Source organism: Canis lupus, chromosome 13 (genome assembly GCF_003254725.2).
Source record: "Canis lupus dingo isolate Sandy chromosome 13, ASM325472v2, whole genome shotgun sequence".
Lineage (NCBI taxonomy): Eukaryota > Metazoa > Chordata > Mammalia > Carnivora > Canidae > Canis > Canis lupus.
The window spans coordinates 9,283,300-9,310,364 of record NC_064255.1 but is presented as its reverse complement, the minus strand read 5'-3'; the positions used below and the strand labels follow the sequence as shown (position 1 = coordinate 9,310,364).

Genomic DNA, 27,065 nt, shown 5'->3' with positions numbered 1-27,065 from the left:
GATGAAAGAAATTAGAGATGACCCAAAGAAATAGAAAGACATTCCATCCCCAAGGGTTAGAAGAATAAATATTGTTAAAATGTCCCTACTACCCAAAGCAATCTACACATTTAACGCAATCTCTATCAAAATACCAACAGCATTTTTCATAGAACTAGAACAAACAATCTTAAAATTTGTGTGGATCCACAAAAAACTCTGAATGGCTACAGCAATCATAAAAAAGAAGAACAAAACTGGAGGTATCACAATTCCAGATTGTAAGTTATATTACAGAACTGTAGTAATCAAAACAGTATGGCACTGTCACAAAAATAGACACATACATCAATGGAACAGAACAGAAAGCCCAGAAATAAACCCATAATAATATGGTCAATTAATCTTCAAAAAAGGAGACAAGGATATGCAATGGGAAAAAAGACATTCTCTTCAACAAATGGTGTTGGGAAAACTAGACAGCAAAAGGATGAAAGTGGACCACGTTCTTATACACAAAAACTCAAAATGGATTAAGAATCTAAACATCAGACCTGAAACAGAAATCCTAGAGGACAGCACAGACAGTAAGGTCTCTGACAACAGTCATAGTAACATCTTTCTAATATGTATCTTGAGGCAAGAGAAACAAACAAACAAAAAAAAAACTACATTAAAATAAAAAGCTTCTGCACAACAGAGGAAACAACCAACAAAACTAAATGACAACCTACTGAATGGGAGAAGGTATCTGCAAATGACATATCTGATAAAGGATTAGTATCCAAAGTATATAGAGGACTTACATAATTGAACACTGATAACACAAATAATCAAAAATTTTTTTAAGATTTTATTTATTCGTGAGGGACACAGAGAAAGAAGCAGAGACATAGGCAGAGAGAGAAGCTGGCTCCCTGCAAGAAGCTCAATGCAGAACTCTATCCCAGGACTTTGGGATCATGACCTGAGCCAAAGGCAGACACTCCACCACTGAGCCACTTAGGTGCCCCCTAAATAATCCAATTTTAAAGTGGGCAGAAGATATGAATAGACATTTCTCCAAAGAGGATTATACAGATGGCCAACAGACACACAAAAAGATGTTCAACATCTCTCACCAACAGGGAAATGCAAATCAAAACCACAACGAGGTATCACCTCACACCCATCAGAAGAATAACCATAATAAAAAACTCAAGAAACAAGTACTGGTGAGGATGTGGAGAAAAAGGAATCCTCATGCACTGTTGGTGGTAATGCAAACTGGTGCAGCCACTCTGGAAGACAGTGTAGAGGCTCATCAAAAAGTTAAAAATACAACTACCCTAAAATCTAGGAACTGCACTACTAGATACTTAACCAAAGAATACAAACAGTAATTCAAAGCAATATATGCACCCCTAGGTTTATAGCAGCATTATTTACAATAGCCAAAATATGGAAGCAGCCCAAGTGTTTATCCATAGGTAAATGGATAAAGAAGATATGAAGATATATATGTGTGTGTGTGTATATGTGTGTATATATATATATATGGAATATGCATATATGGAATATGTATATGTAATATACATATTAAAAAAGCATGAAAATAGCCATAAAAATCCATAATATGGCTTTTATACGTATATGTAATATACATATAAAAAAAGCATGAAAATAGCCATAAGAAAGTGTGAAATCTTGTCATTTAAAAAGACATGGATGGATCTAGGGAATATAATGCTAAGTGAAATTAGAGAAAGACACATATATGATTTCACTCATATGGAATTTAAGAAACAAAACAAATGAAGAAAGGAAAAGAGAGAGAGAGACCAAAAAACACACTTTTTTTTTTTAAACAAGCTCTTAACTACTGAAAACAGAGGGTGACCAGAGGGGAGGTGGATGGAGGGATGGGTGAAGTAGATGACAGGGATTAAGAGTACTAATCTTGATGAGCACTGAGTATAAGAAGGAACTTTTGAATCACGATATTGTATACCTGAAACTAATTTACCATTATATGTTAAACTGCACTGGAATTAAAATAAAATAATAAAATACAAAATAAATAAGTAAAGCCCATAAATTCACTGAAGAGATGAGAATAATAAATATGAATAGCTAAAACTGAGTTTGTTGTAAACTAAGTCCTATAGGTACTTGCTTTGACACATTATTATCCAAACTAATGAGAAAGAACTTATATTATCCCTGAGACAGGGTATTTAAAGAAGAGGAGTGGCATCCCAAACTCTTCAAATAAGATCCCCCCCCCCCAAAAAAAAGGTCAAGGGAATTCTCTTGAAAAACATTGAAATAGCAAAAAATCTTTCTCCAACTCTTTCTTTTGATAAGAAGTCACTGAAAATCCCTAAGGAAATTCATGATATGAATCCAAGTGGTCACAGAATTACCAACAGGATAGTAATAGTAGCAGTACACAATCATTACTTTAAATCAGTATCTATCGCCATTCAACGTTTCATATGTGCCAAGTACTGCTGATAATCATTATATGATCAATCCTTACAACAATCTTAGAAGTAGAAATTCTTGGTCCTATTTTGCAGATTAGAAAATTGAGGTTTCTCCAAATTGTGAAAATTTGAAATAACCTACCTAACTTTAGTTTTTCTCAGAAGGCATAAACTGTAGAAATATATTTATGAAGCTTAGTGGGTAACATTCCAGTCATCAATAAACATTTATTGATTACTGACCATATATATGAATGGTACTATGCTAGGAATTTACGTATCAAGAAACAACTTCTTCAGGATGACAGAATTGATAGAATGCATGATGTATCTGAATATCTTGAATTAAGGACTAGGCAACTGGGAACAGTTTGAGTTTAAATTAGTAATAATTGCAAGAAAATACAAGAACAGATAAAGAACACAAGAAGTTATCCAGAAAAGTAAAAACAATTTAATATTTGGACCAGCTGTAATAGCATCTGCATAGTCAAAATGACATGAAATACTAAAAATATGATCAAAATTGCAGTATTAACTGTATCAGGAAGATGGGGATATGGAAGGGTGTTTATATATGGTAGGGATAGAGGAAGAGAGCTAAACCCTCACCTTTTATAATGAAAATTCAACATATTATGCTTAAAACTGAAAAAATCAAGAAGAAACAACATGAACTCAAGACATCAATGTAATGGTAAAAATTAAATGGACATAAGTTAAAAGGATGAATAAGTGACCTTACAAAAATTATTTGACTAAGTTATGTGCATATATAGTTTGATAAAAATTAAAATGAACGCTATGAATTATAAACCATGGTGAATTTCTGAGTAAAAGAATAACAAGCTTGTTCTGAATGTATTAAGAAAACTTTATTTTTTTACTTTTTTTTTTTAAAGAAAAAGAAACCTTTTTCTGTTGGCACTGCAAAAGAAATGTTTAAAAGAAGGGAGGGAAATCAGTTGGAAATCTATTCCCCTAAGTTGAAGGGACTATATTAAGCCAAGTTAGTGGGACCAAAAAGAAAGAGAATAATTTAAAATAAAGTTTAGAAATATAATCAAAAGGACTTGGAGATTAATGGAATAAAAAAACATGCAGAGGGGGAATGTTTAGAACAATTAAGAGGGATGTTTAAAATAATTCAGAGGTTTATAGCAGTTGCCAGGCAGAGCTGCTCTATAAATAATTTTTCCTATTAATTCTTAATAATATATCTATTATTATGTGCTTTATGTAAATATATAACATGCAATATTTTTTTATTTTTATCATACATATAATTATATATCCTATATATATAATCTAGAGAGATATTAATCCCTTGTTGGCTATATAATTGCAGGTATCACTTCTCAGTGGTTTATCTTTTCACTTTTTTTGTAGTTTTGAGTTTCTATTTAGATTCCAGTTAGTTAACATACAGTTTAATATTGGTTTCAGGTGTAGAATTTAGTGATTTATCACTTACATACAACACTCAGTGCTCATCACAAGTGTCCTCTTTAATATTCACCACCCATTTAGCCCATCCCCCACCCACATCCTCTCAGTTTGTTCTCTATAGTTAAGAGTCTCATGGTTTGCCTCTCTCTCTCCTTTTTCCTCCTTCCCCTACCCTATGTTCATCTGTTTTGTTTCTTAAATTCCACATAGGAGTGAAATCACCTGGTATTTCTCTTTCTCTGATGACTTATTTGACTTAGCATAATACACTCTAACTTCATCCATATCATTGCAAATGACCAGATTTCATTCTTTTTTATGGCTAGGTAAATATTCTATTGTATATATATACTACATCTTTTTAATCCATTCATTAGTTGATAGACACTTGGGTTGTATCCATAGTTTGGCTATAGTAGATTATGCTGCTATAAACACTGAGATACATATATTCCTTTGAATTAGTATTTTTGTATTCTTTGGGTAAATATCTAGTTGTGCAACTGTTGGATGTAGGGTAGTTCTATTTTTAACTTTTTGAGAGACCTCCATACCATTTTCCAGAGTGGCTGCACCAGTTTGTATTCCCACCAGCAGTGCAAGAGAGTTCCCCTTTTTCACATCCTCGCCAACACCAGTTGTTTCTAGCATTGTTGATATTGGCCATTCTGGCAGGTGTGAGGTGACAGCTCATTGTAGTTTTGATTTGTATTTCCCTGATGATGAGTGATGCTGAGCATCTTTTCATGTTTGTTGGCCATGTGTATGTCTTCTTTGGAAAAATATGTATTCATGTCTTCTACCCATTTTTAAATTGGATTATCTGGGTTTTGGGTATTGAGTTTTATAAGTTCTTTATATATTTTGGATACTAACGGTTATCAGATACGTAATTTACAAATATCTTCTCCCATTCTGTAGGCTGCCTTTTACTTTTGCTGACTGTTTCCTATCTGGATATAGTGCTTTTACTTAGTGATATCTGAAATAACTCTTTACTGTAATACCATATAGATGGGCATTTCCTTCAACAAAACTAAATAGAGATGCTTTATATTTTCTGTGCACTGTAAGGCTGGATGCTTTTCACATCTACAGGATATTATAGCAAAGAATTATTTCAGATTACTAAGTGAAAGCCCTATATTCAAAGAGAATCATTGGCAAACTAGCAAAATCAAAAGCAAATCAATAATTTGCATGTTTAGCCTAAAATTTCATGTCACAAAAATGGTTTGTTCTTAATCCAGCTAGCTAATAGATATCCCTAATCACTCTTATATTTGGTGATGAATAATATAGTAGTATGGAATTAAGAAATAACTTTTAAATTCAATCACTAGAAACATGAGCTAACTACCTAAGAAGAGAATGTACTTTTGGACCTCAACAAAGGAAACTTATTACTTATATTACAAATTTTAAGTTAGTATTAAACAAATTCATGGTGTTAATGAAGGAGAAATACAAATGAGAAAATGACGCACTCTTACTCAAAAATTAGAGATATAATCTAATTTTTCTACTTCCTGAACATAATTATACCGTTATTTTGTTCACCCTAAATCCACACAAACACAGACTTGGACATTTTAGTGCCACTGAGCCTTATCCTTAGCACAAACTTTGGGGTGAGCCATACCTTTTTCCCCCTGAATCAATTTTTCTTCCTTAGTTGAACATAAGAAAAAAGAAACTATAAGACCTGGCCAGCTGCTTCAATGCTGAAGGAAATTGTTTTGGTATAATTCAAAATGAGGGGAAAAAGTCAGAAAATTTGGAAGGTTCAAGCCATTTTAGACCATGCCCAGTCATCTGCATGTAGGCTGTATGGCTCATTTGGCAACTTCCAAAACACCTATGCACCATACAGGTTCAGCATTTAAGTATTAAATATGTGTGGCCTGAATTGGCTTCCACCAGTTGACTATCTTATTTCATGCAGTCCAAATCAGCCACAATGTTAAATATCCTTCTAACTAAAACAAACTAAGCACAAAGCTGTCAGGCAAGCAAAGGGCAGGAGAAGAGGACTCTTAGGTTGAAAGATACAAAAACTATTTACTGACTCATCAAAGAAGATGCTGGATTTTACTAAATCTTCAACTGATTAAAGTGAAAGTGAATAATCCTACAAATTCAGCAAACACGATAGCAAATCAGAGACCATTTAGGGATTTAGGAAGAGAAAAATAATCACTGGAGCTTAAAACACTTGGTAAGCTAAGGAGGTCATCTTTCACCATAGGTACAAAGTAGGAGATTTTAATAAAGTTGAATTCCTTTCTTACTAATATCTTTTGTTCATTGGGAATTTTTTATTTTTTATTTATTTTTTGGGGGGGGAATTTAAATTATTAAAGAGACGGTGCTTTTTGGTATAGAATGCTTTCTATAAGCAATATATGTTACAAAACTACATACTTTATTTTTGCCATATTGGGAAGTAAGGTTGTTCATGATTTAAGTTTTGTACAGTGTTTACTCTGCAGTTCTAACCTACAAAAGCTTTCTGCCATGCTACTTTTGAAAAGAAAGTATGAAACCTTTTGGTTTATATAAAAGTAGAAGATTGGTATTTTTTAATAAACAGTAACATAGGTCCTAAAAGACATTTATCTGTTCCAATTTCCCTTTGGTGTAATTTGTTGCTTTAGATTGGTCTATCTAAACTTTTAATGCAAAAAGAAATAGTCCTAGATTGAAATATCAAGAGAAAACATATTCCTACTTAAAATCAAAAGGGAACAATAGCTCTTACTCCCACTTAAAAAAATCCAGATCCTGTTTTGTTATTTGTCCTTTAGAAATGAAAGTCTAATAAGTATAAAATAACATTTAAATGGAATACATTTACTTCTTTTATTCATTTTCAAAGCAAGTTCTCTGATGGAACATTTGCATTTCTTATTTTTTTCCCTTCCTGGCCTTTAACCAGCTTGCTATTTTCCAAATGATATTTCATTTCTGGGCTTTGTTACATGCTAATAATCTTATTCATTTCCTTGTTACCTAGATCCAATAACTTACTTTGAACCAAAGCAGTGTTTTAAGTGTTGCATCAAAACCTAATATTAAATGAAGCTATTTATTAATCTTGTCATATAATGTTATCATTTAGCTCTGTGCCACAAATTGATGCTGTTCTCTTTTTTTAAAATTTGGTCTCCTCTATTTGATAATATTCTAAATCAAGTCAAATTTGAAAGTGCACAAATAGAATTTCTATGAATTACCTTTCTAACTTGGTAATGTTAAATAACACCTGAATCCCTTCCTAAATTCTCTAAGTGAAATTAATAAAAGTATTCTTTTTTTAATTTAAATGTCGACCAGAACTAAATCTAATGGCCAAAACCTTAACAACACCACCCAGTGCTCATCACTAGTGCCCTCCTTAATACCCTTCTATTTAACCCATCCCACCACCCACCTCCCCTCAATTTATTCTCTACAGTTTAGAGTTTGTTTTCTGTGAGCACCTGGGTAGCACAGTCAGTTAGGCAGACTATTCTTGGTTTCGGCTCAGGCTGTGGAATCAAGCTCAATGTCGGCCTCTGTGCTCAGCCTGAGTCTCCTTGGGTTTCTCTTTCCCTCTCTCATGCTCTCTCTCTCAAATAAATAAATAAGTCTTTTAAAAAAGAGAGAAAGAGAAAGAGAGAGAGTCTGTTTTCTAGTTTGCCTCTCTCTTTTTTTTGTCCCTATGTTCATTTGTCTTGTTAAATTCCACATATAAGTGAAATCATACAGCATTTGTATTTCTCTGATTTATTTCACTTAGCATCATACTCTCTGGTTTCATCCATATCTATTTCATCAAGTCTTACTACTTTTAAGTTTTAATATTTCTTAAATCTGCCCATTTTCTCTCATCCTTTTTTACTATAGTCACATTTTTTTTCACCTCTCTAATTAGCCTACTTCCTTCCTCCAACTATATTTCTAAGTTGCGACTTTCTCATTCTAATTAGGTTTGGATACTGTATGAAATAAGATACAGTATATAATGTCATTCATTCTATGGCAATTGCCCTGGAATTGTTATATTTCCTTAGTTCTTTGTCTTTTACTCTTTTTTTTCTTCCACTCCCAATTTTTTTTTTTTACTTTTAAATTTAAAATTATTTTTAAAAATTTTTACTATTGAAGTATAGTTGACATACAGTGTTATTTAGTTTCAGGTGTACAACACAGTGATTCAAAAGTCTGTACATTAATCAATGCTTACCACAATAAGTGTAATCACCATCTGTCACCATAAGTCATTATGATATTATTGACTATATTCCTTATGTTATGTACTTTTCATCTCTCTGACTTATTTATTTTATAACTGGAAGTTTGTACCTCTTAATCTCCTTCACTTAATTTGTCAACCCCCATCCCTTTCTTTGAGTGTGTTTGGCAACCAGGAGTTTGTTCCCTGTACTTATGATACAAATCAAAATCACAATGAGCTATGACCTCACACCAATCAGCATGGCTAATATCAAAAAGATGAAAAATAACAAGTGTCAATTAGGATGTGGAAAGAAGGGAACCTTTGTGCACTGTTGCTGGAGAATGCCAATTGGTGCAACCACCATGGAAAACAGTATGGAAGTTCCTCAAAATGTTAAAAATTAAAATATCATAAGATTCAGTAATTCCACTACTGGGTATTTATCCCCCAAAATTGTCATAAACCTTAAGCTTCAATCCCCTACTTTCTGCTCTCCCCACTCAACATTCTCTCTTTTCCTCAGGAATTACATGGAAATCCATGCCTACATTAGTTCCTATTTGGCCATTTCCCAAATAGTAATCCTCAAGGGTTTACAAAGGTCTTATAAGAGATTATGATGTTAAACTTAACAGTGGTATCTGTTTCAGTATCTACTTTTAAAAATGTTGATAAAAATTATTTTTTAAATATCCATCTAAAATGGAACATGTGAAGAGCCTGGGAGGGCAAGTGCTGTAGAATGAATAGTGAGTATCAGAAATCAGAGGGAGGTCCTCCAGATATAGTCATTGTCAGTTTTTTTTTACAACTCAGCAGAGCACTACTGGTAATCATGAAGGTAGTAATCATTACTTAAATTTATATAACCTATTTTTGGTCTTTTATTACCTAATTTATGTCCATAATTATCATTGATTAAATAAGGATAACATAAGAAAGTGCTGGAATATATATATTAACACCTATTAGTGAGTATAAACATAATAAATGTATAAATTTGCCTCAAAATGATCTCCTTCAGATTCATTAGTTCAATCTGTCTCATCAAAATTCTTTAAAAATGTATCAGTATTTCTTGTACCTCAGAAAGCAATTATAGTAAAATAAACCATACTGACTATTATATCTAATTTGTCTTTATTTGAACTGGGAATATAAACTACTAATATCTATGATATATATGTGGAGGTATACTAATAAGTAGCAACTTTTTCTCTTAGTTTATCACTTAAGAATAAAATATAGTAATTACAAAAACTTTTTGCTAAATCACTTCATTACATGCCACAGAAAAATTGGAAAGTAATTTTTAGAACTTCTGAGTTTGAAAAATCATATATTTTTTTTTATTGGTGTTCAATTTACTAACATACAGAATAACACCCAGTGCCCGTCACCCATTCACTCCCACCCCCCGCCCTCCTCCCCTTCTACCACCCCTAGTTCGTTTCCCAGAGTTAGCAGTCTTTACGTTCTGTCTCCCTTTCTGATATTTCCCACACATTTCTTCTCCCTTCCCTTATTTTCCCTTTCACTATTATTTATATTCCCCAAATGAATGAGAACATATAATGTTTGTCCTTCTCCGACTGACTTACTTCACTCAGCATAATACCCTCCAGTTCCATCCACGTTGAAGCAAATGGTGGGTCATATATTATTGTGAAATTCATCCATAACGTTTAGGAGTAATTACCTATATCAGTAGTTCCCAAAAGTATATTCCTCAGAACAGTACTTTATGGAATTTTTAAAATTAATAATGCCTTTATCGTTTGAGGAAAAAAATGGTACACATTTAGTTTAGAAAGTATACTAGAAAGTGCCAGGAAGAAACTAAAAGAGACTACCAATATTCCATCACCCCAAAATAATCATTGCCAATTCCTATTGAACATCTTCACAAATCTGTACAATTTGCAAAAGAGTACTTCAGATGTCAGATATATATATAATTTCAGGAAAAAATAGAATAATCAAGTTTATTTTTAATTAATTTTTTAAATAAATAGAAGGCATTACTGAAATTCAGATAAAAGTATAACTCCACAAGAGATAGATTTACATAAAAACTCTCTAAAAGTATGAAAAAATTATAAAAATTTTTCTGTCACTTTTGAAGCTATGTGTTTTATCACTAAACTGTCTCCTTGCAATGAAAATTAGAGTATCACATTTTTCCTTGTATGTAATCTCCACCCTTCTCTTATTTTTATTATATTTTTCTCTTAAGATCATCAAAGCTTACATTTATACTTTGTTCATTTATATTTTGTAATTATAACCCCAGTTACCTAGTCCTATATTTATTGTTTAAATAGGAATAATGAGATACTACACTACAGGTATTTAAGATGTTTATAGCAGCAATGGCCACGATAGCCAAACTGTAGAAGGAGCCTCGGTGTCCAACGAAAGATGAATGGATAAAGAAGATGTGGTTTATGTATACAATGGAATATTACTCAGCTATTAGAAATGACAAATACCCACCATTTGCTTCAACGTGGATGGAACTGGAGGGTATTATGCTGAGTGAAGTAAGCCAGTCGGAGAAGGACAAACATTATATGTTCTCATTCATTTGGGGAATATAAATAATAGTGAAAGGGAATATAAGGGAAGGGGGAAGAAATGTGTGGGAAATATCAGAAAGGGAGACAGAACGTAAAGACTGCTAACTCTGGGAAACGAACTAGGGGTGGTGGAAGGGGAGGAGGGCGGGGGGTGGGAGTGAATGGGTGACGGGCACTGGGGGTTATTCTGTATGTTAGTAAATTGAACACCAATAAAAAATAAATTAAAAAAAAAAGATTAAATGAGAATTACACAGAAATACCTTATAAATTGTAAAGTGCTAGAGAAGTATTTGTTCTAAACATTAACACTTCCCATCACTCTTTCTCTATACTCATTTTCCTAAATTCTCATCCTAAAGAAAACAATTTGCTTACTATATTTCTAGATGGTTATTTTGTCCCAAGACTGACATATAAACTGCTGCTCCTGGGATGCCTGGGTGGCTCAGCAGTTGAGAATCTGTCTTTGGCTCAGGGCACGATCCCAGAGTCAGGAATCATGTCCCACATCAGGCTCCTTGCAGGGAGCCTCCTACTCCATCTGTCTATGTCTCTGCCTCTCTCTGTATGTCTCTCATGAATAAATAAATAAAATCTTTTTAAAAATTATTAATTAATTAATTGTTGCCCCTACCTTGAATCTAAACTATCATCCAACTTTCAGTATCAAGAGTAAGTCTTTTCCGCCTCTCCAAGTTCTAAAGAACTTTCAACCTACAGGGATATCTTCTGAAGATATACTAAATATATTTATGTTTATAAATTAATATTTATATATAATATTTTAATACTAAAATATTAAATCACCAGGCAGTAAGAATTACTCTTATATTGTCCTACTGGACAGTTACTTGATATTTACACTAATAGAATTTTCATTCTCATACACTGGCTTTCAAACTAAATTGTAAGCTCTTTAAGGGCAAGATCTCAGTATTAGATTTTTGTCTCCACATGTTTTATACATACAGGTAATACCCATGCATTTTCTTCATATGCTTCCACAGACCAGGGAATATCATTGTGCAACATAGTTGGAGGCATACACAATGTTTCAAGTTAACTTAGTAGATATTTACTAAACTTTGTCTCATAGACTGCCAATATTCAAAAAATAAAATGAAATACATACACTACAATGAACATAATCTATAAATCTATAAGTTACAATGAATATCACTTAATATGTCAACATTAAGGAGTTAATTCTTAGTTTTTTACATTAAGAATCAATATTAAGAAGGTGCTTCTGGGGATGCCTGGGTGACTCAGCGGTGGGCATCTGCCTTCAGCTCAGGTTGTGATCCCAAGTCCCGGAATTGAGTCCCACATCAGGCTCTCTACAGAGAGCCTGTGTCTCTGCCTCTCTCTGTCTCTCATAAATAATAAAATAAAAAAAATAAAAAGAATATCCTCTTTATGTGGTTTATGTATACAATGGAATATTACTCAGCCATTAGAAACGACAAATACCCACCATTTGCTTCAACGTGGATGGAACTGGAGGGTATTATGCTGAGTGAAATAAGTCAATCGGAGAAGGACAAACATTATATGGTATCATTCATTTGGGGAATATAAAAAATAATGAAAGGGAATAAAGGGGAAAAGAGAAAAATAAGTGGGAAATATCAGGAAGGGAGACAGAACATGAAAGACTCCTAACTCTGGGAAACAAACTAGGGGTGGTGGAAGGGGAGGTGAGTGGAGGGTGGGGGTGATTGGGTGACGGGCACTGAGGTGGGCACTTGACAGGATGAGCACTGGGTGTTATTCTACATGTTGACAAATTGAACACCAATAAAAAATAAATTTATAAAAAAAAATTTAAAAAAAAGAAGGTGCTTCTGTGTTTTTAATATTAAGAAGGTATTTCTTGGGATACCTGAAAATCTTTATAAACAAATATCACAGGTTTATGTGGTAGATGTAGATGGTTTAGAACACTGGCTTGTGAGCTAAGTATGTGCTAACTTGAAAATATATACTGGAAGTTGTTTTTAAAAAGAAGTCTCAGATATTAATGAGTTTAAATTTATTTTCTATTTTGCTTATCTTATAAAAATTGAGGGAAAACTTCTTTTATCAGTTCATTTAGATTTTCATGTACTTTCAGTAAATAAAAGCTTATATAATAATATTAATAATGATGATGGTTTTTCTTTGATCAAAATAAACAAAATAAGCATCATTCTACATAGGCTAACTTCCCATATTAAAATTCCACCTGAAAAGCACCATGTCAACTAATAAGACAGTATGTTTAGTTTTTATCTTTTGGATTTTCATATAACTATACAAGTTTATTATATAATAATAAGTTTATTATATAATAATAATATAATAATTATAATAATTATAATGCAAACATAGTCAATTATAGGTAGAGTAACTATGGCCCACAACAGAAGTTACATTTGGCGTTCTTGGAATATAAGGCTCCAAGTAACAGGAAGCTACGGCTTCATTGCCAAGGAGTCAAGTTTAGTTTGCTTTCTTTTTCTCTCCCTTTTCAACTAGCCAAAATACAAGTTCCACTGCAAATGCAACAACCAGCAAACACAGATGACGTCATAAATACATAATGCTGCCAAGTAGGAAACCCCACAATGACGGATAACAGAACTCCCCATAGCAACTGGACAGCATAAAATCTTGAAGCTATACAGTAAATAAAATGCATGCATCCCTTATAACTGAAATATAAATGTGTTCAGTTTTTAGTACTAACATTAACTACTTACTATTACCCAATGGGTATTTTTCTGTCTGGTGCATATTCTTAGTGAGCTAAGAAATTTTTATAAGTTTTTCACTCTGAACTTCTGTACTATATAACTGCTATCAAGGAGGTTCAGCTGTGCTTAAGTAAAACTCGCAATACTTAATTTAAAAAAATCTAAAAAACAAAAACAAAAACCTGCTAACTAAAATTACAGTCTTATAACTTGAGTGTTAAACTTTAGCAATTGAATGACATTCCTCACCAATATCAGTTGGCTTACAGACAAAATATGAAATTGACAAATATTTATAAGCATCCACAGTGGCAACAATATATGTCAGATGCTATAGGGAAAGGAAATTGAAGACAAGACCTCAACTTTGCAGGAATTTTTCCCATAGTTTGTAGAAGTCACTTATATAGGGCACTAATAAATCAAGTAATATTTCACCAGAAAATCTGATTCTTTATAGGATGCTATAAGAAACAACATTTGCCCACAATTGCTTTGAAGTCTGAACTCTCCAAAGCAAAAATTTCAGGCATTACTTATTAACAGATACAAAAAACTAGAAAAGCATCTCTTAAAGCTTAGATAAGACAGAGGTTCATGATATCTCCAAATAGGTTTGGTTTTAAATCCAAAATATTTTGCATTGATTTTTATAAAAATCTTTCCCCATCACATTCATTGCGAAATGTCAATGCTGAAAAGTGACATCACCAATTGGCAGAGTAGGAGACCCCAGCTTCCAATTCTCCACAAGGTCAACAATTAGGCAGCTGTTCATAAAAAAAAAAAAAAAAAAAAAAAAAAAAAAAAAAAAAAAAAAACCAGTTTTGGGAGAGCTCAGGAGTCCACTTAAGAAATTTAGCAAATAAAAAATAAAATAAAATAAAATAAAATAAATTTTAAAAAATTTAAAAAAAAAGAAATTTAGCAAATACAGTAGAATAAAAAACTTGAAAATAGCCACACAAAAAGGAAAGAAAGAACAGCTTCATTTTGCCTGCTTCAATCTCCCCAGGCTGGCACTGTTCCCTGCCAAAAGGGAACTCACCAGCTAGAAAGGTTCCCCTCACTGTGATAGGATGAGCGATCAGCTTCCCTAATCCTTTCAGAGCACTGCATGAAGAATCCTTCAGTTTCACATCACCCAGACATCAGCAAAGCCAAAAAGTACAGCTATGGCTAGGAATAAGAAGCACAGGGGCTACCAGTATCAGCCAGATAGTGAGAGTGACCATGGTTCCCAGGGACTTCCTCTGCAAAGGACTTCAGGAGTTTTTGCCACTGAGGAAACCAGCATAGTCACGTACAGCTCCCCACAGATTTCATGGGTTTTCACCCCCCAGGTTGCATGTTGACAAAAGTCAGATACTGAATTCCTCTCCCCACTTTCACATTCCCTCCCTACTAGAGCTTGAGATCCACACTGACACTCCACTGTAGATTCTACTGCTGCACAATTGCAAGATCTCAGCCTAGACCCCCATGGCTGATCCCATCACCATGCAACATGCTCAGGGCTAGCTCCTCTAGCTGTGCTCCTGCATAAGTCCAGCCTGACTCCTATCACCAGCCTCCACTGTAATACATATACCCAAGGCACAACCCTGCAGCCATGAGAATTCCCACTGACAGCCAAGGCCCCCACAGCTTCCAGTGCACAGCTTCCTTGACTCCTTGTTGCTTCCCTTGGCCCCTGACACTATGTGAATGTCTACAACCAGCCCCAGTCACTATACTGGAGCCTGCAGCTGGTGCCCAGAGCCAAAGGTGTGTATACCACGAGCTCTAACCACTACCACTACCACTACCTGCCCTGGTCTCTAGCCACTGGACCTGAAATTGCTGCCAAGGAACAAAAGCCTTTGCAGCCAATGCAGATTCCCCACAATGTTCGTCAAGGGCCACAGAATTGTAGATGTTATGGACTTCAGCAGGCCAAGCCATTGAAAAATCACATCCTGCAGGGCTCAGACCCACCACACATACCTGCACTTGTTATCCTAAACCAATAGTCTCCATATCACATTTCAGCGTGCCCCCCAACATAGGTAAAGATCTTTTCTTACCAAAGTCAGTCCATAAAGTCTTGTGGGGTGACTCCTTCTTCAATTGCACACTTATGCAAAGCTACTGGGATCATGAAGAAAGCAGGGAAACATGACACCACCAAAGGAACACAGTAAATTTCCAGTAAATGATGCCAAAGAAATGGAGATCCAGGAACTGCCTGATAAAATAATTCAAAGTAATTATTATAAAGATGCTCATAGAGCTACAAAAGAATACAAAAAATAAAATCAAAAAAGAAATATAAAAACAAAATGAAAAAACATAAAAAAAGAATCAAAGAGCAATTTTGGAACTGTAAAATACAATGGCTGCACCGAGGACATCAATAAAAGCTTCAACAGGAGACTGTACCAACCTAGTAGAAGAAATAAACAATGAACTCAAAGATAGATCATTCGAAATTATCCAGTCAGATAAGCAAAAGGAAAAATTAACAAATAATGAAGAAAGCCTACAATATTATAAAATACCATTAAAGGAAACCATTTATACATCAGTGAAGTCACAAGGGAAAAAAGGGAGAGAAGGGGTAGAATGTTTATATAAAGAAATAATGTCTGAGAACTTCCCAAAACTGGGGGAAGATTTAGCCATCAAAATTCATGAAGCTAATAAGTGTCCCCACATCTCAACCCAAAACAATCTTCTCAAGTTACATTATCATGAATTTTAAATCAATCAAAGACAAAGAATGTTAAAAGCACAGGAGGAAAATCATTTCCCTCATACAAGGAAATCTTTATTAAACTATCACTGGTTTTCTCAGCAGAGAACTTGCAGGCCTAGGAGAGTGAGGTGACATATTCAAAGTTCTGAAAGATAAAAACTGCCAACCACGATACTTTACCTGGCAAAGTAAAAGGACACTAATTAGTAATATGAAAACACATAAAAATATATAATAAACTGGTAAAGGTAAGTATATAGTCAGATTCAAAATATTCTCATACTTTAATATGATGGTGTGGAACCACTTAATTCTATGATAAAGATTAAAGAAAAAAGCATTAAATACAGCTGTAGATACAAGTAATTTGTTAGATATATAATATAAAAAGATATAAATTGTGACATCAAAAATATATGTGAGGGGAAGGAGGAAAGGGTAGAATTTTTACATACAATCTAAGTTAAGTTGCTATCATTTTAAAATAGACTGCTATATATATAAGATGTTTAATGTAAGCCTCAGGATAAACATAAACGAAAACCTACAATAGATACATACAACATAAAAAGAAGGGAATCAACGTACACCACGACAGAAAATCATCAATCCACAAAGATAGAAGAGAAGAAACAAAGGACCTACAAGAGTCAGAAAACAATAAAATAGATGGCAATAGTAAGTCTTTATCTATCTCTAATTTCTTTAAATATAAGTGAATTAAATTCTCCAATAAAAAGACATAGGGTGGGGATCCCTGGGTGGCGCAGCGGTTTGGCGCCTGCCTTTGGCCCAGGGCGCGATCCTGGAGACCCGGGATCAAATCCCACGTCGGGCTCCCGGTGCATGGAGCCTGCTTCTCCCTCTGCCTATGTCTCTGCCTCTCTCTCTCTCTCTCTATCATAAATAAATTTTTAAAAAATTAAAAAAAAAAGACATAGGGCAACTAAATGATTAAAAAAAAAAACAAGACCCAACTATATGATTCCTATAAGAGACACAATAACTTCAAGAACACACAGAGGCTCAAGGTGAAAGGACAGAAAAAGGCATGCCAAGCAAATGGAATTCAAAAAAGAGCAGGTATAGCTACATTTATATCAGACAAAACAGACTTTAAGTCAAAAAATCGAACAAGAAACTAAGAAGGTTATTATATTATGATAAAGGGGTTAATTCATCAAAAATATATAACAATTATAAATATATATGTACCCCACATCAGAGCACCTAAATATAAGCAAATACTAAAAGATCTGAAGGGAATAATAAACAAGAACATATTAATAATAGGTGACTTCAATATCCCACTTTCAACAATGAGTAGACCATGCCGACAAAATATTAATAAGGAAACACTTAAATTGTACTTTACACCAAAAAGACTTAACAGAAATATACATTCCATTCAACAACAACAGAACACATACTGTTCTCAAGTGCACAGAAACATTCACTAGACTAATCTATACGTTAGGTCATAAAACAAATCTTAGCAAACTGAGAAGATTGAAATCATACCAAGAATCCTTTCCAAACACAATGATTTGATACTAGAAATAAGTAACAGGAGAAAAGGTGGAAAATTCACAAATACATAAAAATTAAACTCCTGAAAAGCCAATGAGTCAAAGATAAAATCAAAGAGAAACTAGAGGGCAGCCCGGGTGGCTCAGCGGTTTAGTGTGCCTTGGGCCCAGGGCGTGATCCTGGAGATCCGGGATCGAGTCCCACGTCGGGCTCCCTGCATGGAGCCTGCTTCTCTCTGCCTATGTCTCTGCCTCTCTCTCTCTCTCTCTCTCTCTCTCTCACTGTCTCTCATGAATAAATAAAATAATAAAAACAAAAAACAAAGAGAAACTAGAAAATATCTCGAAACAAATGATATTGAAAACACAACCTACCAAAATGTATGGGATGCAGAAAAAGTAGTGCTAAGAGAAAATTTTATACCAATAAGAGCTTACATTAAAAAGAGAAAGACCTCAAATAAATAGCCCAAATTTATACCTTAGGGAACTAAAAAAACGGTGGCACATGGGTGGCTCAGATGGTTAAGCATCTGCCATCAGCTTAGGTCATGATCCCAGGGTTCTGGAATCCAGCTCTGAGTCAGGCTCCCTACTCAGCAGGGAGCCTACTTCTCCCTCTCCCTCTGCCCCTCCCTGCCACTCATACACACGCACCTGCTCTCTATCTAAAAAGAGAGAGAGTAGAAAACAACCCCCAAAAATAAAAAAATTGAAGAGCTCGTTTTGTGAAAAGATAAACAAAATTCACAAACCCATAGGTAGACTTACCAAGAAAAAAAGGAGGACTCAAATAAAACCATAAATGAAAGAGGAGATATTACAACTGATACCAGAGAAATATAAATAATCATAAGAGACTGCCATGGACAATCATACAAATAGGACAAGCTCCAAGAAATGCATAAATTCATAGAAATACACAACCTATTAAAACTGAATCATGGGGTGCCTGGGTGGCTCAATCAATTAGGCGTCTGCCTTTGGCTCAGATCATGATCCCGGGGTCCTGGGATCAAGCCCCACATCAGGCTCCCTGCTCAGCAGAAAGCTTCTTCTCCCTCTCCTGTTTCCCTTGCTTATGCTCACTCTCTCTGTGTCAAATAAATAATCTCTTTAAAAACAATAAATAAAACTGAATCATATTTTAAATATTTTATTTATTTATTCATGGGAGACACAGAGAGAGAGACAGAGACATAGGCAGAGGGAGAAGCAGGCTCCCCACGGGGAGCCCAATGTGGGACTTGATCCCAGGACCCTTGGATCATGCCCTGAGCCAAAGGCAGACGCTCAACCGCTGAGCCACCAAGGTGTCCCAATAAAACTGAATCATGACTAGAATATCATAACATATCAATTCCTAGCAAGAATATTGACTCAATAATCAAAAATCTCCCAGTAAAGAAAAAGTCCAGGACCAGATGGCTTCACTAGTGAATTCTATTAAACATTTAAATAATTTATCCTAATCCTGTCAAAGTCTTCCAAAAATCTGAAGAGGAGAGAACATTCCCAAATAGATTTTACAACGCCAGAACTTTTTTAATACCAAAGCCAGAATAGGATACCACAAGAAAACTACAGGCCAGTATCATTGCTGAATACACATGCAAAAATTCCTAACAAAATACTAGCAAATGAATTCAAAAGCACATTAAGAGGACCATACACCATAATCAAGTGGGATTTATCCCTAGAATGCAAAGATGGTTATGTGAAAATCAATCAATATGATAAAACAGTGCTCGCTTCGGCAGCACATATACTAAAATATGATAAAACACATTAATGTGCTAGAGGAAAAAAATCGCATGATCATTTTAATAGATGCAGACAAAAAGCACTGAACAAAATTCAAAATTCTTTCATAATAAAAACTCTCAACAAGTAGGCTAAAGAATATACCTCACATAATAATGGCCATACCTGACAAACCTACAGATAACATCATACTGAGCAGTGAAAGATTGAAAACATTCCCACTGATCCGGGATCAAGTCCCACGTCTGGCTTCCTGCATGGAGCCTGCTTCTCCCTCTGCCTATGTCTCTGCCTCTCTCTCTCTGTCTGTGTCTCTCATGAATAAATAAATAAATCTTAAAAAAAAAAAAAGAAAACATTCCCACTAAAATGAGGAACAAGACAAGGGTGTCCACTCTCACACTGCTATTCAACAAAGTACTGACATTTCCTTGACGTCAGAATTGTCAATGATTTTTTGGATATGACACCAAAGGGATAAATGACAAAAGCAAAAAATTACAAGTGATACCACATCAAACTAAAAAGCTTCTATACAGCAAAACAACCAACAAAATAAAAAGGCAACCTGAAAAATGAAAGTATTTGCAAACCACACATCTGATAAGGTTAATTTCCAAATTATGTAAGGAATAATATAACTCTGTAGCAAAAAACCCAAAACTTTTAAATGGGCAAATAATTTGAATTTTTCTAAAGAAGATGTATAAATGGCCACCAAGTACATGAAAAGGTGCTCAGTATCACTAATCATCAGGGAAATGCAAAGCAAAAGTACAGTGAGATACCACCTCACATCTGTAAGAATGGCTATCATCAAAATATCAGAAATAAATACTGGAGATGTGGTGGGACAGGAACCTACTGCACTATCAGTGGGAATGTAACTTGGTACAGCCACCATAGAAAACAATATGGAGGTTCCTTTAAAAATTAAAAATAGAACTATTATAGGATCCATCAATTCCACTTCTGGGTATATATCCAAAAGAAATGAAATTACTACTATCTTGAAGAGATATCTGCCCTCCTATATTCACTGCAGCATTATTCATAATAGCCAATACACAGAAAGAACCTAAATGTCCAGTGATAGATGAATGAATAAAGAAAATGTAGTGTGTGTATATAATTCAGCTATAAAAATGGAGGAGATTCTGCCTTTTGTGACAACATAGATGGACCTCGAGGGCATTATGCTAAGTGAAATAAGTCAAAGAAAGACAAATACTGTATGATCTCATTCATATGTGGAATCTAAAAATGTCAAACTCACAGAAACAGGAGATTGATAATTAACAGGGCTAGAAGTTTGAGGAAATGAGAAGATACTAGTCAAAGGGCACAAACTTTGAATTCTAAAATGAGTAAGTTCTAGGGATCTAATGTACAGCATGGTGATTCTAGTTAACAATATGTAATGTATACTTGAAAGTTGCTAGGAGAATAAATCTTAAATGTTTTTTCTTCATAACAGTAACAAAATGGAAATTACATGAGGTGAAAGATGTATTAATTAATCTTATTATGGTAAGCACTTTGCAATATATACATGCATCAAATCATTACATTGTACACCTTAAACTTACACAATGTTATATGCCACTTAATATTCCATAAAGGGGGAAAAATGATTTTTAACACTGTCTAGTCGAAGAAATCTATAGGTCTCAAAATCTTGCAGTGTTTTATCAACAAATAAATTTTAAAACTTGTTCTTTTATATGCTTCGTGTCCCACCTGAAAAACCATGAGGGACCAAATAAAAGGTTCTTTCCATTCACATTTTATTAGCATTTGAAAAACTTTACCTACTTGTAATGGTCCGACAACAAGCTCACTCACTGGCTATGTCTTCTACAATTAAACTTAAAAAATTCATTGACCATACCAAGATTAAGGTTTACTGTGTGTGTGTGTGTGTGTGTGTGTATAACTCATTATTCATAGTATCTTTCAAATATTTCCATACTTATTTTAATTGGTAATGACATATCAAAATCAGCCCTAATTTCATTGAACTGGGTTTTAAAAAGTGTAACTCCTGGATTTAATTTGTTATCCATGGCAAGAGGGTTTATTAAATAAACTGCTTAATCTGGAACTATTAACAAAAACTATTAACAGAATATTTTATACAGCAACATTGTCTCATATAGGGCATCTGGGTGGCTCTGTCAGTTAAGTGTACAACTCTTGATTTCAGCTCAGATCTCAATCTCAGGATCATGAGTTTAAGCCCCAGGTTGGGCTCCACATCAGATGTGTGGCCTACTTAAAAAAAAAGTCACATGTGAAAACAACATATATGAAAAAAATCCACAATTATATGATTTAGTTTGATTTTGATTAATATATCCCTACTTTCTGGGGTTTAAAGGAACATTAAATCAGTCCAACAGTTTTATACTTTAAAAATTAAAGTAAAATAAAAAAAAAAAAATTAAAGTAAAATAAAATTTACTCTAGGTGGCGTACTTCTATAAGCTTGCTGGAGGAAAAAAGTATTGAAAATCAAGCTTTTTCATTTCTGATCAATGACTGTTAAAAATATGAATCCCAATATTAGTTCACGAACATCTGAGATCTGTCAATAGAAAATTAAGTGCAAATTTAAAGTTACTAAGCTAAATTAGGATAGATTAACAAAAAATACTCCATTATGATTCTCTTTAGACTATTAAATTCTTCCTTGTGGAAATATCTTTAAAAAAATCTCATGCAGAAAACTGAAATATTGAGTAGTACCCTGTAAAATGAAAAAATACTCAATTATTTTTACATCTTTATTTTTTAAACTCTCATTCTAATATTCCCAAGACTGCATTTATGCAAGCACCAGTGTTCTGACTCCTGGGTGCCACTTATAATACAATCACATATTTGGTATAATGTCTATTTCCTGACTGCTGTTAGTTCCTTTAAATCATCATGCTATTTGAAGTTCTTTGTAGGAAGGCAATTTTTATAGTTTTTCTTCAGGCATTTTTATCTGGAACCTCCCAACTCTGAGTACCCTCACAAGAATTATGGTAATTTTTCCCCACACTTTTTTGGTCAGATTGGGGGGCGAGGGTTACATTGAGAAATTATCAACCAAAGGACTGTGTTTTCCCTGGTTCTCTCTGTCATATGAAGTATGACACATAAAACATATAGTGAAATTAAATCCAAAATAAATTGTCATTTGAGTCCAATTCTTAACATTACTGCCTATAGTTAACAATCTGGAGAGCTTCAAACTGATTTTAAGTTGATATATTATGGTAGACGTTGTTACCTAGATTTTTAAAGAGCTTTTTTTTTTGATAAATCTTAATGTTTTTGGTCATTAACCTGATACAATCACATATTCAAATCATTTTTACCCATGTTTTCACCTAATATTTAGGTTGCCTATAAAATAATTGAACTCACAAAGGATATCTTAGTAATATATCTCTCAAATTACTTAGGTATAAACTCATATTTCTTCAAAGTTAGTGTCCATTCTCTACTTGGAAAAGTTCAGTATTACTTGGACATCTGCAAGTAGATATTTCCCCATCAGTGACTTATTTGGTAAATTAGTCTCCAAGTTGTTTTGGGGCAGCAGTTTGTTGGTAGACCTAGGACCTAAAGACCTAAAAAGGAGTTGTATGTTCTCATAATGCTTGTTTTCTTACATCAACAATAGACATGCAATTGACCCCACTGGAATTCACTCATTTGCAGCTGAAATGGTTTGCTGTGATATGGTTCTAATATAACTTTTTTTTTTTTAAGATTTGTATTTATTTATTTGAAAAAGAGAGAGAGAAAGCGCACAAGCAGGGAGAGAGAGAGAAGCAAGCTCCCCATTGAGCAGGGAGCCAGACGTGGGGCAAGGTTCCATCCCAAGGTCCTGGGATCATGGCCAGAGCCAAAGGCAGATGCTTAACCAACTAAGCCACCCAGGTGCCCCCTAATTTAATTTTTAAGCATCAAAATCTTTCTATTAATCAGAATTTTAAGAAACAATGAATGTAGAACAACAGAGGACTTATTATTATTTTCTACTATACCCACTGTCATATATATTCAAGCCATCTACACCCTCATTATGGTTATTACAATTGAGTGCAAAAAATACAAATACACCATGTATACATAGAAAGAGAGAAAGGCATATATATGAACATCTGTGTATGTGTGTGAATACATAGAATTTCTCTTTTTAAAGACCACTGACCCACTTCCATCTCCTTTCACTTAAAAGTCTAAAAAAAAAAAAAAAAAAAAAAAAAAACAACTACTGAGGGTAACTAATACAAATCAAATAAATTCAGTTTGAGTGCCAAGAAAAAATAATAGCGATATTTCTACATATGTACTAATTTTAAAATTACAAAGGGAAAAAACATTCAACGTATAAAACAAATGTATACATGTTTTTTTTTTTTTTATTTTGGCATCAAGGGGAAATAGGGTTGCAAAAAAAAAAATGAAATGGGGAAAAAGGGGAGGAAGCAAAGGAGAGGATAACACAAAGAACACCATACACAAATATAACACAAGAAACAAAGGAAATAACACAATCTCCACAGAATCACTTGCTTCTTCCAATCAGTCTTCCAACAATCAAGTCAACCGTAGAAAAATGGTTTTCAAGTTTTAGTGGGCTTCAGGAATACCTGATGGGTTTGTTAAAACACAAATTGCCGGACTGTGTCCTGAGTTTTCTTATATAGTAGATTGGGATTAAGCTCAATAATTTGCATTTCTAACAAGTCCAGAAATACTTTGAGAACCATTAACAAAAATTTTCAACAGTCCATTAGTCACTTTTGGCCAGTTGCAATATCCTTACATTTGGGAAATTTCTACAGTTTATTGAGAATATCTCATTTATATTGTTAAGCATTGCATTTTTAAAATTATTTATGACATATATACAATCTCATTGGCAGCCTTGTAATATTGTTCATTTAACATGCTGATTAGATTTTTGGGTAACTTTCTGATTATAATTTATTTTGCCACAAAACAAAGTGAAACTAAACTACTTCTGGAAGATTTGTTAAATAAATTATGTCAAGATGTGCATAGTAATTTTTTTTATTAAAAGAATTATGTACTATGCACAGGTATCATGCTATAACCTAGAAAGAAAGAAATGGACAGATATAGGCATGGTCTCTGACCTCCTGTAATTAGAGAATCTACTGAGGGAAACAATTATTTAAAAATATAATTAAGGTGATAAATGCTCCAAATGAAAGTATATGATAATATAAAAGTATACAACAAACTTTTCCTGAGTAGCTAAACGTTTGCTATTTCCAAGTTGCTCCACATAATCATCAGCATACAAAATTATGGGTATGTATCTAGTCATTCTGTGTTGGGGGTGTTATCATTAAAGCTTCAATCTGCACATCCTTATTAATAGCAAATGATGTTGAACATCTTTTCATGTCCTTATTTGCCATCCCTATGGCCTCCTTAAGTGCCTGAGTCTTTTGCCCATTCTTTTTTGCTATTGAATTTTCATAGTTCTTTATTCTGAACAAAAGTCTTTTATTGAATAGATAACTGCAAGTATTTTCTGTCTATGGCTTGTCTTTTCATCTCTTTTAACAGGTCATTCTCAGAACAAGGTTTTGTTGTTTGACAAAGATTGATTGATTGATTCATTTATAAAGGATTACACTTTTGCTGTCCCTTGAAGAATTCTGGCCTAATCCTAGGTCAAAGAAATTTTTTCCTGTTTTTTTTTTCCTAAAAGCATTGTAGTTTTACATGTAACATCTAGATCCATGACCCATTTTGAGTTAACTGTTTTATAAGGTGAGAGGTCTAGTTTGAGGGCCTTTTCTGCTATGAATGTCTGATTTTTTCAACTTCAATTGTCCCAGCCCAATTCCACCATTGAATTGCTTATGCATCTCTCTCAAAAATTAGTTTGTCATACTGGTGTGGGTCAATTCTGGATTCTGTTCTGTTCCACTACTCTATCATGCGTCTATCATTCTGACAAAACCACACAGTAACAATACCACACTGTCTTGATTACTATACCTACATATGGCAATATCTGGTAGTCGGATTTCTTCCCACTTTATTTTCATTTGTTAAGTTGTTTAGACTATTTTAGTTCCTTTGCTTTTCATATATTTTTATAAAGCTCTATCTACAAAGCATCTGTGATTTTGATACTAATTGTACCAAACCTATAGTCCATATGGGGGACAACTAACATCTTTACTATATTGTCTCCCAATCCATGAACATGGTATGTCTCTCCACTTATTTAGCTCTTTGATTTCATTAGCATTTGTAGTTTTCAGCAAACATATCCTGTATATTTTAAATTTTTATATTTAATATTTTGAGCAATTATAAATATTGTTTATTCCTAACATATAGAAACATGATTGAATTTTGTTGACCTTGTATTGATCTTATAAAACTCATTTATTAGTTCAGGATGTTTTTGGAGATTTCCTGGGATTTTTCTATGTAGATCATCAGCTTATCTGTAAATATAGACAGCTTTACTTCTTTCCAATCTGTATGCCTTTTGTTCCTTTTTCTCTTCTTACTGCATCAGCAAAGATATCAAGTACTATGTTGAATAGAAGTGATAAGAATACACATCCTTGCCTCATTCCAATCTTAGGAAAATAGCATTTATTCTTTCATCAAGATGATGCTAGATATGTTTTACAGGTCTTTAAAAAATCAGATCAAGGAAGTTTCCTTCTATAGCTAAATTAGTTTTTTAAATCATAAACGGGTGTTGAATTCTGCAAATAATTTTGTACATCAATTGATATGATCATATGGTTGTGCTAACAATTCAGGGCTTTCTTTGGTAGCTGATTACCAGATTGAGGTACGTCCATACAATGGAACATTATTTAGCAATAAAAAGGAACAAACTATCAACACAGCAACAACAGTTATGATCTAAATGGCAAATATGCTGAGTGAAAAGCCAGTCTCAAAGGGTTACAAGTTGTCTGATCCTATTGATGTAACACTCTTAAAGTTACATTACAGTGATAGAGAAAAGATCAGTGGATGCTGGTCATTAGGGTTAGATGAAGGTATAACTAGTAAGTAGCAAGAATGAAGTTTGTGATGTTAGGTTCTATATTATGCTTATGGTGATAGTAACATGAATCCAAATATATAACATTTTATAAACAAAAAAATGAGCATGCAAAAATTGTGAAAACCAAATAAGGCCAGTAACTCAGTTAATAGTAATGCTGCAATGTCAATTTCCTATGACAATATATTGTGGTTAAGATAATAGGGAGAAGCTGGTACATGGGAACTCCCATACCGTTTTTGCAACTTCTGGTGAGTCAAAGTATTGTAAAATAAAACGCTATTTTAAAAACAAGGGTAGGAAGAAAGAAGAGGGGCCTGACCTCTGATAGATGAGTCAAGGAAGGCTTTTTGCTCTATACAGAGGGAATGAGTACCAAGTTTGTGGAAAAAGACAGCATTAACAAAGCCACAGAATTTAAATATGGCTAAATTCAGAAATAGAGGGGAGAAGAGTAGAAGATAGTTTATAATCAGGAAATCTGAACCGTCCTTCCTGGTTCTGATACTACGTGGAACC

At 33.8% G+C, this 27,065-nt stretch overlaps 1 protein-coding gene, 1 long non-coding RNA gene and 1 pseudogene across 24 annotated transcripts in view; 1 reads left to right on the top strand and 2 right to left on the bottom strand.

The window, feature by feature from the left end:
- The window catches only part of LOC112662504 (heat shock protein HSP 90-beta-like), a 64,183-nt pseudogene extending 48,733 nt beyond the window's left edge, over window positions 1–15,450 (top strand).
- The window catches only part of EMC2 (ER membrane protein complex subunit 2), a 402,209-nt gene that overhangs the window by 325,838 nt on the left and 49,306 nt on the right, over window positions 1–27,065 (bottom strand). For 21 of the 22 annotated variants that reach the window (XR_004816012.2, XR_007401889.1, XR_007401891.1 and 18 more), the window contains one exon: window positions 15,505–15,665. Coding sequence is in view for 4 of the 22 variants with exons in the window: in XM_035716635.2 (XP_035572528.1) it covers window positions 15,510–15,665 (156 nt within the window). In the remaining 18 variants the exon portion in view is untranslated. Of the gene's footprint in view, window positions 1–13,097; window positions 14,209–15,504; window positions 15,666–27,065 lie in introns of those variants that run through there. The other variant, XM_049093350.1, reaches the window with a different exon arrangement.
- On the bottom strand, window positions 16,218–23,077 carry LOC125752415 (uncharacterized). Of its 2 annotated transcripts, none has more exons than XR_007401902.1 (2): window positions 22,920–23,077; window positions 16,218–16,355 (listed from the first exon to the last, which is right to left on the bottom strand). It is a non-coding gene; the product is annotated as an uncharacterized LOC125752415 (long non-coding RNA). The 2 variants fall into 2 exon arrangements; XR_007401901.1 differs by having other exon boundaries at window positions 22,886–23,075.